Source organism: Mustelus asterias, chromosome 13 (assembly GCF_964213995.1).
Source record: "Mustelus asterias chromosome 13, sMusAst1.hap1.1, whole genome shotgun sequence".
Classification (NCBI taxonomy): Eukaryota; Metazoa; Chordata; class Chondrichthyes; order Carcharhiniformes; family Triakidae; genus Mustelus; species Mustelus asterias.
In genome coordinates this window covers 103,863,000-103,882,080 of record NC_135813.1, presented here as the reverse complement: position 1 = coordinate 103,882,080, position 19,081 = coordinate 103,863,000, and the positions used below count along the sequence as shown (strand labels likewise).

At 43.3% G+C, this 19,081-nt stretch overlaps 1 protein-coding gene across 2 annotated transcripts in view; it reads left to right on the top strand.

Moving 5' to 3' along the window:
• The window catches only part of emid1 (EMI domain containing 1), a 369,825-nt gene that overhangs the window by 19,007 nt on the left and 331,737 nt on the right, over nt 1–19,081 (top strand). For both annotated transcript variants that reach the window (XM_078227412.1, XM_078227413.1), the window contains exon 3: nt 1,869–1,972. In XM_078227412.1, the coding sequence (XP_078083538.1) occupies nt 1,869–1,972 (104 nt within the window). The remainder of the gene's footprint in view (nt 1–1,868; nt 1,973–19,081) is intronic.

The following is a 19,081-nucleotide window of genomic DNA, read 5'->3' as shown; positions in this document are numbered from 1 at the left end:
CTTCCCGCCACACCGATTTACATTTAGCTGGCGCATTTGATGAAAGTACTTCCTGCCTCCCCTGCTTTTTAACAGCCAGTTCCCTACTTTTAAATTGAACATAACTCCACTGAGTCCATGGTTTTGGGGTATGTGTCTCCCTGCCATTCTGAATCACCAATTTGATTTTTGCTTCCTGACCTCAGCCTGTCTGCTCCGTTGAGTTGTCTTTGTTAAGGTTGAATCATCTCTCGTATGCAAATGGTCAGACAAGACTTCATCCAAGACCCCAACAACAATTATGTCCCTGATTGGTTCATCTTTTAAGCTGCCATATACATAGTTCTCTGCAAGTCTATACAGATCATTGATAAATGTATCAATACTTTCCACTTACTGATGAGGCAGGCTTATTAAATTTAGCCCACTTGATAGTGGCATTCTCTCACAGATTGAAGTGGGCATTGAGTGTTTTTATTACTTTATCATTTGTAGCTTGTTCTTTGTTCGTCCCTTGACGGACTAGAATATCATCTACACAGTCACCCATCACATACCATAGCGCACTGACCCACTTGGTGCTTGGCTTCATCATGAGGTCCGATGCAGTGCAATATCTAGTAAATCTTCAGCATCAATTCAGTCTGTCTGGCTGAGATCGTCAACCTGTTCAAAGTTTTCCAGTTACGGCAGAGACTTTTCCATTCTTTTTTTCATTCGCTGCCACCATATAATAAGCTTGGTCTCGTTGTGCGAACACAGAATATTTACAGAGTTTGTTGAGGTAAGGAAAACATTTGCCGGAATTCTCCAGTCTTGCACACCCTGCTATCGCTGCCAGCAAGAACGGGAGAATTTGGCACTCAGCCAAACCTCCATTCACTGCAGCGGGCACGGAGAATCCTAGCCATGGGCGAGGTTGGCGAATTGAGGCCATTACCTTTTATTGAGAAACAATCTAGGTTGGCTTCATTTTGCCATGAGATTCAACGAGAGAGAGCAAGATCATGTGACATTGGATCACTTCGTGATGATGTATGCTGTCTCATTAGCATATTAAACGGTTCTAATTAACCCCTTGTATTACAATGAAGAAGCTGATTGTTGGTTTGCAATCTGATTATGTGAAGGAAGAAATAACTTAGATTTGATATAGTGATCTCCACACACCTGAAATTCCCTCCCACCCTTCTAAACCTTTTTGTATCATAACCTCTCTTGCTTCTCTTAATTAATTCTCCAAAAACCATCACTTTGACCAAACTTACATGACTCAGTGTCAAATGTTGCAAGATTTAAGCTCTTTTGAAGGGCCTTGGGATGTTTTACTACATTGAAGATGGTATAGAAATGCATGTTCTACATAAATGCCATCTGTTGAAGTAAGATTGGGACTTTAGAACGTGGAAGAAGTTGCTCATGTGCCACAGGCCAGATGTGTGAGATGGTATGCATGAGCAGAGATGGAGGCCAGTGAGCATGTGCAAACCCACTTCCCCCTCATCTCTAAAGTTTAAAATTTATTTATTATTGTCACAAGTATGCTTACATTAACACTGAAATGAAGTTACTGTGAAAATCCTCTAGTCGCCACCTTCTGGCATCTGTTCGGGTACACTGAGGGAGAATTTAGCATAGCCAATGCACCAAACCAACACGTCTTTCAGACTGTGGGAGGAAACCGGAGCACCCGGAGGAAACCCACACAGACATGGGGAGAATGTGCAGACTCCGCACAGACAGTGAACCAAGCTGGAAATTGAACCCGGGTCTCTGGCACTGTGAGGCAGCAGTGCTAACCACTGTGCCACCGTGCCGTCCTCTACTCTGCCTCGGGGAAGATTTTTATTTCTCAACTTACAGATTATGTTTTCTTTTGCACTTTCCAGCTACAGAGCGATGATCCGACCAACTTACAGACTGACTTACAAAACCGTGACAGCACTGGAATGGAAATGCTGTGCCGGGTTCAGAGGGAGCAGCTGTGAAGAAGGTGAGGCCCACCTGAATGTGTGACATCTGCGTATGGCTTACTGCTGAATAAGCCAACCAGTACAATATGATATCACTTACCAACAGTGAACGTTCTAATAACATATCAGATTGTTGAGCCAAACAAAGTTAGTTCTTGAACAAAATAATACAAATGTATTTTTAGCATTCAGTTAATACTCGGGTGTATATAAGTAAGCTTTCAAATGTTGGCTTTTTATTCAGGTGGATTTTTGGATGCTGCCTTAGTTCTGGTAGAATTGTCACCGGACGTGTTGTGTACTGAACAGAAACAGGTTTTCCTGGGCCAGGAGACCTTTCCTAACCATTCACAGCAGTACTGGTCTTGTACAGGGAGCTAGCTGAAGAAATTTCAGGTGAAATTTAAGAGGATGCAGGCACCTAAAAGATACATTGTCACCTGGCAGAGGTGGGAGCATTTTGTTTTTACTGCCTTAAAAAAGATTGAAAATGTTTGTCAGTAGCCTTTAACTAAAGGGATATGTTCGGCACAACTTGTGGGGCCGAAGGGCCTGTTTGTGCTGTAGTTTTTTCTCTGTTTCTAAAGTTGAAAAGAAGAGCAGTCTCGGGCAAAGATGAATTTTACTAACCCAGTGTGGGGGCACAGTGTGGATTCTGCGGCAAGTGACAGAGATATAGCAACCATACCCATTTCATGGCTAAGTACACATTTGCTGCCTTAGATGTGGGTGAAAATTGCCTTCCCTGGCACTTTTGGGTCCCACTCCATGGAGCAGCATTGCAGCACACTTTGAAATAAGCCTAATGCATAAGAGATAGTAACTGAAATGACCTACGTGCTTTATGTTAGGAGTTGGCTGCAAGGTCCTTTATAACACATGACGAGGCTCTGCAACTGACTCCTACTGACTTGGAGCCCACCTCCGCTTTGTTAATTTGCAGGTGTGCTGAGGTTTACAGGCCATGATCGATTTAAATATCAAAGTCCATGGGCGGAATTTTCCTGTCCCACCCGCCGCGGGAATCGTAGTGGGCGGGACAGGACCATGCAAAGGTCTGCTGACTCCGGGTGGGATTTTCTGGTCTTGGGGCGAGTGCGGCTGGAAAATCCCGCCCTGTGTGTGAAAGCTGAGCTTTGTTCACAAATCAAATTGCCCCAAATCTTACACATCTTTTGCTTATAGGACCTCTACGTTTAGAGATTTAAAAAATAGTAGTCAGTGTTTCAGTTTGTTTATGGATTAGTGCCACTTATTTATTAGAAAGCAAATAAAGAAAATTCCTTTATTTCAAGATAACTGACTTGGAATGCATTAAACCACAATGTTCTTTTAAAGAATGCAATGCAAAAGTGGCAGTGTTTTCTATTAAGGATTTATTTTTCCCACCTCATGATCCTTCATAAATTGTGCAACTTCAAATAAATTGTTTCTCTTTGATATCTTTTATAGGCAATAGTTTCATTTTAAGAATGCATATGCTGTAAGAATTTTCGCAATGTTTTGAAAGATAGATAAACACTTCTTTCTCTAATCTTGAATTCATCTTTTAATTTGGTTCAGAATATGACCCAGCCTTAATGTTATTTTATGAAATACTGAAATACTGGCTGAATTGTAGTTACTTTGCCACAAAATAATCTTATTAGAATGAATTACAATGGGTGGAATTTTCCTGTCCCTCCCTCCACAGGTATCGTAGCGAGCGGGAAACAGACCATGCAAAGGTCCATTGACCTTGGGTGGGATTTTCTGGTCCTGGGGCAAGCGTAGCTAGAAAATCCTGCCCTATGGGTTTGATTGTGCAGACTTTACTCCTCTGAAACTGAGTGCAGCTTTGGGAGTTGGCACATGCACAGCGAAACGGAAATCTAGAGGATTTCTCCAGAGGACGTGCTGTTGAGGACCTGTCGCACTGTAATCAATTAGAAATAACCGAATTGACAAAAACCTTCCACTCTTGTGCTTTTAGTCTAGATTCATAATTATTGCTGAACAATATCACAGACCCTGAAAGAACTTCCTATTTGCTTATTGTCAAATTTCTTCTTCATTCTAAATATCACATTTATAAAATAATGCTTTTAATATTCTTGTGCTTTTTCAAATTTTCTTCCTTAGTCTGACGCGTATGCCCCCAATCATTTACTTTACCATCTGTAAATTTAAAAGTGGAGGGTTTCAGTGATTTTTTACTTCCTGGATTGCTGTCTATGAGAATGCTCCAATAAGAGTGGCTGCTCACCCCGGTGGATGATATCACTGTTGCTAAATGTATGGATTGACTTGACACCAGATTTAAACTGACGTTGGGCAAGGGGAAACCCACTCTACGCGATCCCTATATATTTGCAGCTGGCCTTCTTCGAAGTCAACGGTAAATGCTGCGGTTTTGCCACTGACTACAAATCTCTGCCCAATTTACCAGACAAATATTTGATTCATGAAGGTAAAAGTGTGGAGTAAATGTGTATCATACAGTTGTTAATTCCTTCCCCATTGTTATAATTCAAGTCAGAAACTCCCAAGTGTTTTATGAAGCCCGCCTGGATCATACGTCTTGCACTTTGAATTTGGCTAGGGTGAGCATGAGATGCTTCTATTCAGGTATGATTCAAATGACCCACTAGGGAGCTTTTATCAAACAAAGTTTATTTAAGAATATGGTTAACACGTATGGAAAGAAAATTAGCAATAACTTTTATCAGTTACCAACAAAAAACAAAACAACCACAATAATGTATAACCCTTAAACAAATATATTGAAAATGTTCCAATCAAACAAAACTTTGCATAAACAAAACCTTTTCCACAGATTTAACACAGCAAAGACTAATGCTCATGGACTGAGTCCTTTGGATGAACACTGCAGTTTTCTTGAGGCACACACAGACTAGCTTGGAGTCAGAGCAGCTTCCCAGAACACCAGGGAGAGACTCTGGTCGAGCCACCAACAGCACAATCTCTACTCCAGGGAGGCAAGAAGCCTTGCTTTCAGCTAACCAGCAGAATTTCCAAAACCAGGGAGAGAGAGAAGCACTTCTTTCCAGCTTGATGTCCCTTCTAAACTAACTGCTGCCAGCCAAAACAGAAAATGAAACCTCATATTCACTAGGAAGGAAAAAAAACTGGCCAAAATACATGACCTTCCTCCGAACAATGCAGGGTCATAAAAGATCCCAGAATGAAAAAAAAAACAAATCCCATTTAAGTAGCAATGAAAAGATTTGTGCGGACAACTCGGCAGCAATGAGAACTGAGAGATGCAGAGAACATGATTTTTAAAAAATAATCTCTGAAAGCTACATTAACATCACACCTTCCATGAATCAATTGTTTGTTCAGACATATTGTTATGCACTAATCATTCTGCCTGGAACCATTTTTAATTATATTTATCTTTGAAATTAGAACCCTTCAATTTCTTGTGATAGATGTCTAATATGCACAATTTGTTCATTTGATGTGTATTATCTACTTTGTTGCGAGATTCACAGAATTAAAGGTCAGCAAAATTTCTTTTTCATAGAATCCCTACAGTGCAGAAAGAGGCCATTAGGCCCATCGAGTCTGCACCAACCACAATCCCACTCAGGCCCTGTCCCTGTAACTCCACATATTTACCCTGCTAATCCCCCTGACACTAAGGGGCAATTTAGCAATGGCCAATGAACCTAACCCGCACATCTTCAGACAGTGGGAGGAAACTGGAGCACCCGGAGGAAACCCACGCAGACACGGGGAGAATGTGCAAACTGTACGTAGACAATGACCCAAGCCGGGAATCAAACCCGGGTCCCTGGCAGTGTGAGGCAGCAGTGCTAACCACTGAGCTACCATGCCGCCTTTTTGGAAAAAAACGTTTGCTCTTAAATGTGGAAAGTGCATACGGCATTGGTTAGTCACACCGCATAGCTTCAGTTTAACTGCATACTTTCTGCAGTTGGGCTGCCATTGTCCCAGTTCGCAAGAATAGTTTTTCACTAAGTCCCAGGGTATCAAACAACATATTTTGGGGATTTCAATTTTTGGCCCTCATTTGACAACACACGGCAAATCTGTTGGACCTTTGTGAGATGAGTCAGCCTGTTCACGACAGAACCTTTTAATCTAGTTCAGGAGTAAAGGCATTTACATGGATTTATGTTCATTTGAAACTGTTTTTGAAATTTATTTGATATAAATCTGTTTTCTTAAGTAAAAGTTTGTATAGCAGACCTATCTGTAGCGAATCTGTATGTTTTTATAACAATTATGTTCCCGTTATCTGCATAGTTTGCTTTATTAACTGGAGTTCAGAAAGCTATCAAAATAAACAGCAAAGTTTGCAAAGCAGATGCATTGCCTGAAGTGCGGTGGATTTCTGGAATCAACATTAGCTCTTCAGATTAGGTCATGTACTCAAATATTGAAGTTTCATCATTGTTAATCTTGCTTTATGCAAGTCATTAGCAAACTCCCAGTGTATTTGACCAAGTTTAGTAGTGAGTGGATATGTCCTGATTTCAGCTTCAGGATGTAAAGCACCAGCAGAACCCTAAAGGATTCCCCCCAATAGCTCAGCCACTCGCCGCCTTAAACAGCTGAATTGCACAAATCAGGAACTTCCACTTGCCACCTTGGTTAAAGTTAAAGTTTATTTATTAGTCACAAGTAAGGCTTACATTAACACTGCAATGAAGTTACTGTGAAATTCTCCCAGTCGCCACAGTCCGACACCTGTTCGGCTCAATGCACCTAACCTGCACATCTTTCAGACTGTGGGAGGAAACCTGGAGCACCCGGAGGAAAACCACGCAGACACGGGGAGAACGTGCAAACTCCGCACAGTCACCTGGGTCCCTGGCGCTGTGAGACAGCGGTGCTAACCACTGTGCCACCGTGCCACCCAAATGTAATGTATCAGCAATTAATATCTTTCACATGCTGGGGTACCAGAGGTCTCACCAAATCCTAGCAAGGTGTCAAAGCCTTCCCAAGTGGGGGGGGGGTGGGATTGAAAACTTTGGTTTTTAAAAAAGAAGAATGTAAAAAATATACTTCTACAAATATAAAAGCAGAATAAAGATTTCTTTAAAATCAAAAACATTGAGTGGGATTTTCCAGCCGAGCGGCCCAAGACTGGAAGTTCGCTTTCGAGGTCAACGGACCTTAAAATGGTCCGCCAAATTTCCACCCTACCCCCTACGATTCCTGCAACGGCCGGGATGGGAAAATTCTGGTCATTATTACGCATTTTCAGATTCTGCACTGTGCAATTAAAACTGTTCTATGATAAAGTCATCATTAACAGATAATTCGATTCTTATTGAAATAATTATTTCCTTATTTGCATTTTAGATATTTGCACTTTATATCTGTTCTGATATGTTGAATTTGACCTATTTGTGTTGTCTGATGAATCCAGTGTGAAGGTTAGTTTGTGTGTTTCTGAGATTTTGATTTGATTTACTTTTGTCACATGTACTAGAATACAGTGAAAAGTATGGTTACTTCCAGGCTATACAGATAAAACATATCGTTCATAGAGTACATAGGGGAGAACGAAAGGAGAGGGTGCAGAATGTAGTGTTACAGTCATACCTAGGGTGTAGAGAAAGATTGACTGAATATAAGGTAGGTCTATTCAAAAGTCTGATGGCAGCAGGGAAGAAGCTGTTCTTGAGTCAGTTAATATGTGATCTCAGACTTTTGTATCTTTTTCCCGGCGGAAGAAGGTGGAAGGGAGTATGTCCAGAGTGCCTCAGATGCTTGGTTATGCTGGCTGCTTTTCCGAGGCAGCGGGAAGTGTAGACAGAGCCAATGATTGGGAGGCTGGATTGTGTGATGGACTGAGCTTCGTTCACGACCCTTTGTAATTTCTTGCAGTCTTGGACAGAGCAGGAGCCATACCAAAGCTGTGATACAACCAGAAAGAATGCTTTCTACGGTGCATCTGTAAAAATTGGTGAGAATCTTAGTGGACACGCTGAATTTCCTTAGCCTCCTGAGAAAGTAGAGGCGTTACTTTCCCTGTCATTACTAGTGAGAACCTGCCAAAATCTAGAATGTTTTATCAGTTGGGTTGTACATATGGTCAGCTGTATGAGAATAAGATAGAAAGAGCTGAATTAAATTTCAGTAGAGAAATTAAGTTCACATTTGGAAAGATATTTAGCTACTTGTCAGTTTGCACACAAAAAGCAGCTTGAACGTTTTCATGAGCTGAAATTTATTCTCTCCCATTACATCATTTTTCATTTCCCACCTCAATCATTCTGGATAGTTCTGTTACTCAGTCTCCCTCCCACCCTCCACACACATAACATAGTTGGCACTTGCTGCAACTCTTCACACAGGACACTACAAGGCAGCAGAGAAAGGTTGTCACGTGCTTTGAGCACGAGCTCTAGAGCGAAGTGTTATGTCCCCCACTATACCACCCATTGCTGTCTAAACTGAAGTTTTAAAACACAGTTTCTATAGTTCAACTGCAGGGTAATTGGTTTGAGGACTGTTATACAGGCAGTCCTCAGACTTGTGACACAATTGGTTTCTGAAAATCATGTTGTAAGTCGACGTGGCATAAGTAGCAACCAATTTTCCCACAGGAACAATGGTATAAATGGGGGACCTGATAACTGAATCAAGGCCATTAATCACTCATGGGGCATCCAACAGTGTTAAATGCCCTGAACTGCTGCCTTGTCAAGTCACTGAGGTGACTGTTGATGCCTGCATGCCTTAGCACATGTTCCTTAATTAATTTGAGGGATATATTAAAACCACTGATCACTGTCAGTTGCCTGTTTAATCTTGAGTCTGAGGACATATTAAGTACAACGTAAGTGTATAAATGCATTAAAATCATAATGGTTGAATCCAAAACAATTAACAGAATAAAATACTCGTTTCCATCCTAATAAAGACAGTTCAACACTGTCAGATGGGCGGCGCAGAATGTCAGTGCATACTTGATTTGATTTATTAGTGTACAGTGAAATGTATTGTTTCTATCATGCTATACAGACAAAGCATACCGTTCATAGAGAAGGAAACGAGAGAGAGCAGAATGTAGTGTTACAGTCATAGCTAAGATGTAGAGAAAGATCAACTTAGTGCAAGATCGGCCCATTCAAAAGTCTGACAGCAGCAGGGAAGAAGCTGTTCTTGAGTCGGTTGGTACGTGACCTTAGACATTTGTATCTTTTTCCCGATGGAAAATGGTGGAAGAGAGAATGTCTGGGGTGTGTGGGGTCCTTAATAATGCTGGCTGCTTTGCCGAGGCGATGGGAAGTGTAGACAGAGTCAATGGATGGGAGGCTGGTGTGCGTGATGGACTGGGCTACATTCACGACCTTTTGTAGTTCCTTGCGGTTTTGGGCAGAGCAGGAGCCATACCAAGCTGTGATACAACCAGAAAGAATGCTTTCTATGGTGCATCTGTAAAAGTTGGTGAGAGTCGTAGCTGGCATGCCAAATTTCCTTAGTCTTCTGAGAATATAGAGGCGTTGGTGGGCTTTCTTAACTATAGTGTCGGCATGGGGGACCAGGACAGGTTGTTGGTGATCTGGACACCTAAAAAATTGAAGCTCTCGACCATTTCTACTTCGTCCCCATGTGAATGTGCATTGCGTCATAAAGTCAAAACCAACATTGCAAAAGTCAAAATGGAGTGTCAATTTATAAACATTGTAAGTGCCATTCATCACAACTAGAGTGTCATAAAATCGAGGACTGCCTGCATTGTCTTGGAAAGAATGCAGTCAATTTTACATCATGTTCCCAACCAGAAACTATGATAACCTGGATTGGAAATGTTTGAATCAGTAATAAAGGAATATTGGAAGATTGGGCCCTTTAATAGATTGTCCCTCAAATATTTTCCACAAAACACTCTGCCTTTTTTAAGATTTCCATTGGTTATTAAATATTACCAGTATAACAAGAGTAACCAATATGTCAAAACCTCTAAGGTGAATGGGACATATTAGGGGCGATTCTCCCAATAAAATTCTAAGTGCCGAATTTGTGTAAAAACTGGAATAATTCGCGCTGGTTTTTTCAGTGGGGTTTCAAAATGAATCTCCCACACTCTGAGCATTGTAGAGTGCCTTAGAGTGATTCACACTGAAAATCCAGGGGCCTATTCCCACTGGAGAGGCCGGCAGCCATAGTGCTGAGCAGGCCACTGCGTATGCGCCGATCTGTCTGCGCTGAGATCCGTGACATGGGGACACTCCCCTCATCCCAACCTCCTGGGTGGCTTCCATGGCTTCCCTTCACTCCAGCACGGTCTGGCCGCCAGCTCCCCGTTAATGGAGTGAACCACTCCTGGCGGAGGGGGGGCACACGCTAGTGGGCCAGGAGACTTCAGTCCCGGACCCGCTAGTGACGTTGAAATGCAGATTTTAATATTTAAATCAGCTCAGCTGATGACTCCGGAGATCCTGACCCCAGAGACACGCAGAGGCCGAGGCGCCCAACGGGGAGCCCACTAAACGGCCTCCGTTGATGTCTCCTGACCCGTTGAGCTGCTAGAGCAGTGCAGTGGGCTGGGAGAGTCGCCCCCGTTGTACTGGATCAGAGGTAGTTGTCCTTGCTAAGTAATCTAGTACCTGTGGATACTGCCACCTATTGGCAGACGTAGATTCCTTGTCCTCGTCCCTATACTCTGAATTTCATATCTCAGCCGTGTTACTGCAAGGCCGTACCTAACAGAGGGAGCATTAAAGAGATTGTTTTCACCAAAAATACACTTGTACATCTCACAGAAACTAGCTTCAAGTTGCAATGTTGGGAACAGTTTTCTTGACCTTTCTGTTGAAGAAACTATATAAAAATCTGCACTTGTGGGCGAGAGAACTCAAAATAAATTCTTATGTTTGCCAAATAGCGTAGCCTACAATGTGTTGTTGGTAGAACCTGAAGTACTTTAAGTTCATAGCAAATGTAGAGGAATCCCAAACAGGGGATTGCATAAGAAGCCTTTAGTGTCTCTGATCAGGAGTTATCAGGAAAATTTATTTTCACGGCACGGTGGCGCAATGGTTAGCACTGCTGCCTCACAGTGCCAGGTACCCAGGTTCGATTCCCGGCTTGGATCACTGTCTGTGTGGAGTCTGCACGTTCTCCCTGTATCCATGTGGGTTTCCTCCGGGTGCTCCGGTTTCCTCCCCCAGTCTGAAAGACGTGCTGGGTTAGGGGCATTGGCCATGCTAAATTCTCCCTCAGTGTACCCGAACTGGCGCCGGAGTGTGGCGACTAGGGGATTTTCACAGTAAAGTCTTTGCAGTGTCAATGTAAACCTACTTGTGACACTAATAAAACATTTTAGTTTTTAAAAAAATGTTCAAATGACAACTTATCATTTGTGTCCCTTCAAATATGTAGTTATTAATATGAGAGGAGATTGGAGGATTTGTTTGGCAGAACCATCAAACTAGTAACATTTTAATCTGCATATCTTAAACCATAAAATATTGCTCTTAAACTAGCACTGACTTGTTATATACTGGCAACTAGAGGTTAGTTATGGTGTTAATCTTTCTTTGTTATACAGAAGTCATATTTAACACTTTACTGCCTGTAGTGTCAAATTTCTCTATGTTTACATGGAATGGAAAGATGGAAATTGGGTTCTGCAAAGCATAAAAGACATTTGGGACCCTTCAGACAAAACAAATACCTTCTCTTCAAAATGTATTTTTATTACCTCAGCCAGTGCCAACTTTCACTGTGCATCTTTCACCAGCGCTGAGCAATTTTCCATCTGAACTCTTCATTCTACACATAACTACTATTTCCACTTTGTTAGGTGATCCTTTCATCTGGAAACTGGGTGGTAAGAAAATAACTCGGTATCGCCCTTGGTGGAATTCCTCCCTGGGAATGAGGAGAAGGTTCCTGTCTGAATCAAAACCCAAACAGTGCACTTGATGTGGCTTCATATTTGTGGATTGGACGAGGGGGATAACACAGCACGTCCTTTCCACCATTTTCAAATGCATAAAGCCACGGCAATGTAGATCATTCTCGCCAACCTTGAATTTGTTTTCAGTTCCTATGATAACTAAGCAGGGAACTGAGGGCGGGAGTAACATGTTTTCACCTGGGAGAAATTTGCTTTTACTATAGCTTTTGTTTCAAGAGCTGGTTGGTAGAGTTAGTTCTGCAAATGTGCAATAAAGGGAAGATACTCCGCTAGCATCCTGTAGTTCCAGGATGCACTGTTGAGTTAAAGCCTTTATATCTGCTCGTTAGCATATTGCTCTTTGTGAGAGCTTGCTGTGCTCAAATTGGCTGCTATGTTTCCCTACGTTATAACAGTGACTATGGTTCAAACATACTCAATTATACGGGTTAATGCTTCATGACATCCTACAGTTGTGAAAGACACTTCATAAATGCAAATCTTTCTTTCTTTGTTAACTGATCCTTGGGACAATACCAAGGAGTAGTGAGTTGTAAGGTGTCTTTTGTGATTGCAATGGAGAGGGATAGGGCCGTACGGCAGGGCAAGGTTTACAATTGGGGGAGAGGTAATTATGATGCGATTAGGCAAGAATTAGGGGGCATAAGTTGGGAACAGAAACTGTCAGGGAAAGGCACTAATGAAAAGTGGAACTTTTTCAAGGAACAAATACTGGGTGTCCTTGATAGGTATGTCCCTGTCAGGCAGGAAGGAAATGGCCGAGTGAGGGAACCATGGTTCACGAAAGAGGTGGAATGTCTTGTGAAAAGGAAGAGGGAAGCTTATGTAGGGATGAGGAAACAAGGTACAGATGGCTCGATTGAGGGTTACAAGTGAGCAAGGAATGAGCTGAAAAAGGGGCTTAGGAGAGCTAGGAGGGGACGTGAGAAGTCCTTGGCGGGTCGGATCAAGGAAAACCCCAAGGCTTTTTACTCTTATGTGAGGAATAAAAGAATGACCAGGGTGAGGTTAGGGCCGGTCAAGGACAGTAGTGGGAACTCGTGTATGGAGTCAGTAGAGATAGGCGAGGTGATGAATGAATACTTTTCTTCAGTGTTCACCAAGGAGAGGGGCCATGTTTTTGAGGAAGAGAAGGTGTTACAGGCCAATAGGCTGGAGGAAATAGATGTTCGGAGGGAGGATGTCCTGGCAGTTTTGAATAAACTGAAGGTCGATAAGTCCCCTGGGCCTGATGAAATATATCCTAGGATTCTTTGGGAGGCAAGGGATGAGATTGCAGAGCCTCTGGCTTTGATCTTTGAGTCCTCACTGTCCACGGGGATGGTGCCAGAGGACTGGAGAGTGGCGAATGTTGTTCCTCTGTTTAAGAAAGGGAATAGAAATGACCCTGGTAATTATAGACCGGTTAGTCTTACTTCGGTGGTTGGTAAATTGATGGAAAAGGTCCTTAGGGATGGGATTTACGACCATTTAGAAAGATGCGGATTAATCCGGGATAGTCAGCACGGATTCGTGAAGGGCAAGTCGTGCCTCACAAATTTGATTGAATTTTTTGAGGAGGTAACTAAGTGTGTTGATGAAGGTAGGGCAGTTGATGTCATATACATGGATTTTAGTAAGGCATTTGATAAGGTCCCCCATGGTCGGCTTATGATGAAAGTAAGGAGGTGTGGGATAGAGGGAAAGTTGGCCGATTGGATAGGTAACTGGCTATCTGATCGAAGACAGAGGGTGGTGGTGGATGGAAAATTTTCAGACTGGAGGCAGGTTGCTAGCGGAGTGCCACAGGGATCAGTGCTTGGTCCTCTGCTCTTTGTGATTTTTATTAATGACTTAGAGGAGGGGGCTGAAGGGTGGATCAGTCAATTTGCTGATGACACCAAGATTGGTGGAGTAGTGGATGAGGTGGAGGGCTGTTGTAGGCTGCAAAGAGACATAGAATCCCTACAGTGCAGAAGGAGGCCATTCGGCCCATCGAGTCTGCACCGACCACAATCCCACCCAGGCCCTACCCCCACATAGATAGGATGCAAAGCTGGGCTGAAAAATGGCAAATGGAGTTTAACCCTGATAAATGTGAGGTGATTCATTTTGGTAGGACTAATTTAAATGTGGATTACAGGGTCAAAGGTAGGGTTCTGAAGACTGTGGAGGAACAGAGAGATCTTGGGGTCCATATCCACAGATCTCTAAAGGTTGCCACTCAAGTGGATAGAGCTGTGAAGAAGGCCTATAGTGTGTTAGCTTTTATTAACAGGGGGTTGGAGTTTAAGAGCCGTGGGGTTATGCTGCAACTGTACAGGACCTTGGTGAGACCACATTTGGAATATTGTGTGCAGTTCTGGTCACCTCACTATAAGAAGGATATGGAAGCGCTGGAAAGAGTGCAGAGGAGATTTACCAGGATGCTGCCTGGTTTGGAGGGTAGGTCTTATGAGGAAAGATTGAGGGAGCTAGGGTTGTTCTCTCTGGAGCGGAGGAGGCTGAGGGGAGACTTAATAGAGGTTTATAAAATGATGAAGGGGATAGATAGAGTGAACGTTCAAAGACTATTTCCTCGGGTGGATGGAGCTATTACAAGGGGGCATAACTATAGGGTTCGTGGTGGGAGATATAGGAAGGATATCAGAGGTAGGTTCTTTACGCAGAGAGTGGTTGAGGTGTGGAATGGACTGCCTGCAGTGATAGTGGAGTCAGACACTTTAGGAACATTTAAGCGGTTATTGGATAGGCACATGGAGCACACCAGGATGATAGGGAGTGGGATAGCTTGATCTTGGTTTCAGATAAAGCTCGGCACAACATCATGGGCCGAAGGGCCTATTCTGTGCTGTACTGTTCTATGTTCTATGTTTCCGAGGACCATATCCCTTTATTCCCATCCTATTCATGTATTTGTCCAGACGCCCCTTAAAAGTCACTTATTTCACATTTGTTGCTCTGGAAATTCTTAAGAAAATATAAAAGTTACCGACACTTACAGAGAGAGATCCGTTACAGATGAAGACAAAGCAGTACTGAGAAAAATTGAATCAGCTCAGTTGAGTTTCATTGTTCAATGCAAGTTTGGTAGTTTTTGGAGTCAATGTTGTGTTGCCTGAGGTGAAGGCGTTAAGATTGTAGGATTGTCTGTCATTGCAGCTGTGATGGCCTCCGCTGTCGAATTGCCGGAGGTTGCTTTAACAGGTATCTTGGAAAATGGAATCAGGTGGGGGACAAATGAGGAGGTTCTATATTTCCCTTTCAAAGAACTGCAGTGGCGCTTTTTTTTAGTCTTGGTTGATGACAGCAGTGCAGTAGCTGTTCCTGTTTGTCCCTCTTATCCTGCGTTGAAAGCTTATGTCTGTTTTTCTGAAGATGAATCAAGATCCTTCTCTTTGAATCTGCCCTTTTCCTGTCCTTGCTTTTTTTCACAGGTAAGGCTACCATTATCATGTGTCCTGTACAACAATGCCAAGTCATCTCCCAAATAAAGGATCGATACTTCAATTTGCCCTCCTCTCACCTGGGGCTCTTTGCATTTGTCCTGGCCAAGGCACAGTTTACATTCCTACAATGGGGAAGTGTCATTGTCTCCTGGACGGGACCACAGTGAACATAACTAAATTACGGATTGTCTTTTGTCCTCTTGGAAGAAGAGACCTAGTCTGAAATCAACAATTCTGTCTGGTAGATTGAAGCCATTTTGAAACAGGCTTTAAACTCAGTTCATGTTTTATTTTAAAAAAACATGTTTAAAAGACTTTTTCCAAAAATTTGTCCAATCATAACTGCGCATTGTAACCCAGTGCTTCATTAGGGTATTAACAAAATCACTGTTCACACACCACCTTTCATTTTGCATAAAAAGTTGTTCTGATGGTGGTGAACGAAATGTCTAACTCTGCCTTTCCTCAGGCAGTTCTAACACCCTTCAACCTCTTTCTTACCAAAGGGATTGGTCAGGTCTGCAGGTGTTACACCTCAGAATGTACTCAAATATGTATTTTAAACTCTCAGAACCTGAATACTTCAGCGACAGGACTTTTAATGACCGTTTTATCACCTGGTGGACAGTCCTACAAACATCATAGGGTATGGACGCACTGATGCAGCACAGAGCCAGGGTTCGGTTCCCGGCTTGGGTCACTGTCTGTGCGAAGTCTGCACATTCTCCCCGTGTCTACGTGGGTTTCCTCCGGGTGCCTCAGTTTCTTCCCACAGTCTGAAAGACGTGCTGGTTAGGTGCATTGGCCATGCTAAATTCTCCCTCAGTGTACCCGGACAGGCGCCGAAGTGTTGTGACTAGGGGATTTTCTCAGTAACTTCATTGCAGTGTTAATGTAAGCCTCCTCCTGACGCTAATAAATAAACTTTAACATTAATGAGGAATGAGAAAGTAATGAGAAATAGAGAGCAGGGCGGCACGATGGCACAGTGGTTAGCACTGCTAACCGGGTCCCCGGCCTGGTGAGGCAGCAGTGATTGTCTGTGTGTGATTGTCTGTGTGGAGTCTGCAATTCTCCCCCTGTCTGTGCGGATTTCGTCTGGGTGCTCCAGTTTTCTCCCACAGTCCAAAGCTGTGCAGGTTAGGTGGATTGGCCATGCTAAATTGCCCATTCGTGTCCAAAGATGTGTGGGTTAGGGGGATTAGCCATGGTAAATACGCAGGGATAGGATGGGGTGTGGGCCTGGGTACGTACTCGTTTGGAGAGTTGGTGCAGGCCTGATGGTCTCTTCTGTACTGTCGGGTTTGTATGGTTAAACAAAACAATCGGGAAATATGGTGGAATAGAAATTGTGCAGAGCAAAGAACTCAAAAAGAAAAGGAGTGGAAGAGCAATAAAATATGACTGGGGCCAATTAAATCCAAGCAGAGCCTGTATATAAGTAAACAAAAAAGGACTAAAATGAGGGGCAAATAGGGAAGGAAAATTAGGAATGAAAAATGCAATCGTAGAAAAAGAAATTGCATAAAGGTGAAATGCAAAACTCGGGGATGCAGTATAATTTTACTCGAAAACAAATTAAACTAAAACAGGGAAACATTTTGGGGGTAAAAAAATGGCGGTAGCCCTCATGTCATAAATCCAGTGTTTACAGCCAGCAGTTGAGTTTTGAATGATCCCTTGCACAAGATCAAGAATCTTACCACGCTAATAAAACCTTTGTGAAAATAGAAATTATGCACTGAATTTTATTAGTTTATTACTCAAGGAATGACCCCAGCATCAAAACAATGTTTTCCCAATTGCAAAGGTGAAAAATAATGGAATTATACATTTATCTTTGCGATGGCATCTCATTACACAATATAGCGAACATTTATTGTATTCTGTTAAAACACTCAGGAGAGGGATTTGCTGTCTTTTATGCCTGTCTGTTTTAAACAAAGGGTAAAATGTGCCAGCAATTTGGCCCCGCATGGCAGTTAGTTGAGAGTGTGCTGGAGGATTCTTTGCTGCGTTTCCCTAATCCAGCTGTTACTCATCTTTCCTCATCCTCCTATCTGTGCTAATGAAGTAACCAATATCCTTGTTGGTGTCAAAGGCTTCGATGTTTTCTCTTCCCCCTCCTGTTACACACCCTGTCCTCCACTTCGAGTTCACCATGCCTGCTGCTTCTGCTCTCTTGTTAAAAATTCTGCGCATCACACCTGCCTTGATCAGCCTGAAGACTTCACTAATTCTGACCCCTCCAAGATTAACCAATTGAGCTCTGGATATAACCTTGTTGAATGGGCATCAGCTGATGCATTCTTGCTGCTATGGTATCTTTGTCCTTTGGAAATGCTGTGTTTCGGGCTTTAATGAATGTTCCTCTCTGTCCTGATGGTACAGTGGTTCACTCTGTGGCCTTCGCAGCCCACTTTTCTTGTCCAATTCTGATCTTGTTCCATAGCTTAGCTCTGTCTATTATTATAATCCAGTAAGAAGTCTCACAACACCAGGTTAAAGTCCAACAGGTTTATTTGGTAGCAAAAGCCACTAGCTTTCAGAGCGCTGCCCCTTCGTCAGGTGAGTGGGAGTTCTGTTCACAAACAGGGCATATAAAGACACAAACTCAATTTACAAAATAATGATTAGAATGCGAGTCTTTACAGGTAATCAAGTCTTAAAGGTACAGACAATGTGAGTGGAGAGAGCGTTAAGCACAGGTTAAAGAGATGTGTATTGTCTCCAGACAGGACTATTAGTGAGATTTTGCAAGTCCAGGCAAGCCGTGGGGGATTCAGATAGTGTGACATGAACCCAAGATCCCGGTTGAGGCCATCTTCATGTGTGCGGAACTTGGCTATCAGTCTCTGCTCAGCGACTCTGCGCTGTCGTGTGTCGTGAAGGCTGCCTTGGAGAATGCTTACCCGGAGATCAGAGGCCGAATGTCCGTGACCACTGAAGTGCTCCCCAACAGGAAGAGAACAGTCTTGCCTGGTGATTGTCGAGCAGTGTTCATTCATCCATTGTCGTAGCGTCTGCATGGTTTCCCCAATGTACCAGGCCTCGGGACATTCTTTCCTGCAGCGTATCAGGTAGACAACGTTGATCGAGTTGGAAGAGTAGTTACCGTGTACCTGGTACATGGTGTTCTCACGTGAGATGATGGCATCCGTGTCGATGATCCGGCATGTCTTGCAGAGGTTGTTGTGGCAGGGTTGTGTTGTGTCGTGGTCACTGTTCTCCTGAAGGCTGGGTGGTTTGCTGTGGATAATGGTCTGTTTGAGGTTGTGCGGTTGTTTGAAGGTAAGAAGTGGGGGTGTGGGGATTGCCTTGGCGAGATGTTCGTCTTCATCAATGTCAATACCCAGCCTTCAGGAGAACAGTGACCACGACACCACACAACCCTGCCACAGCAACCTCTGCAAGACGTGCCGGATCATCGACACGGATGCCTTCATCTCACTTGAGAACACCATCCACCAGGTACGCGGTACATACACTTGCAACTCGGCCAACGTTGTCTACCTGATATGCTGCAGGAAAGGATGTCCCGAGGCATGGTACATTGGGGAGACCATGCAGATGCTACGACAATGGATGAATGCACACTGCTCGACAATCACCAGGCAAGAGTGTTCTCTTCCTGTTGGGGAACACTTCAGCGATCACGGGCATTCGGCCTCTGATCTTCGGGTAAGCATTCTCCAAGGTGGCCTTCACGACACATGACAGCGCAGAGTCGCTGAGCAGAAACTGATAGCCAAGTTCCGCACACATGAGGACGGCCTAAACCGGGATCT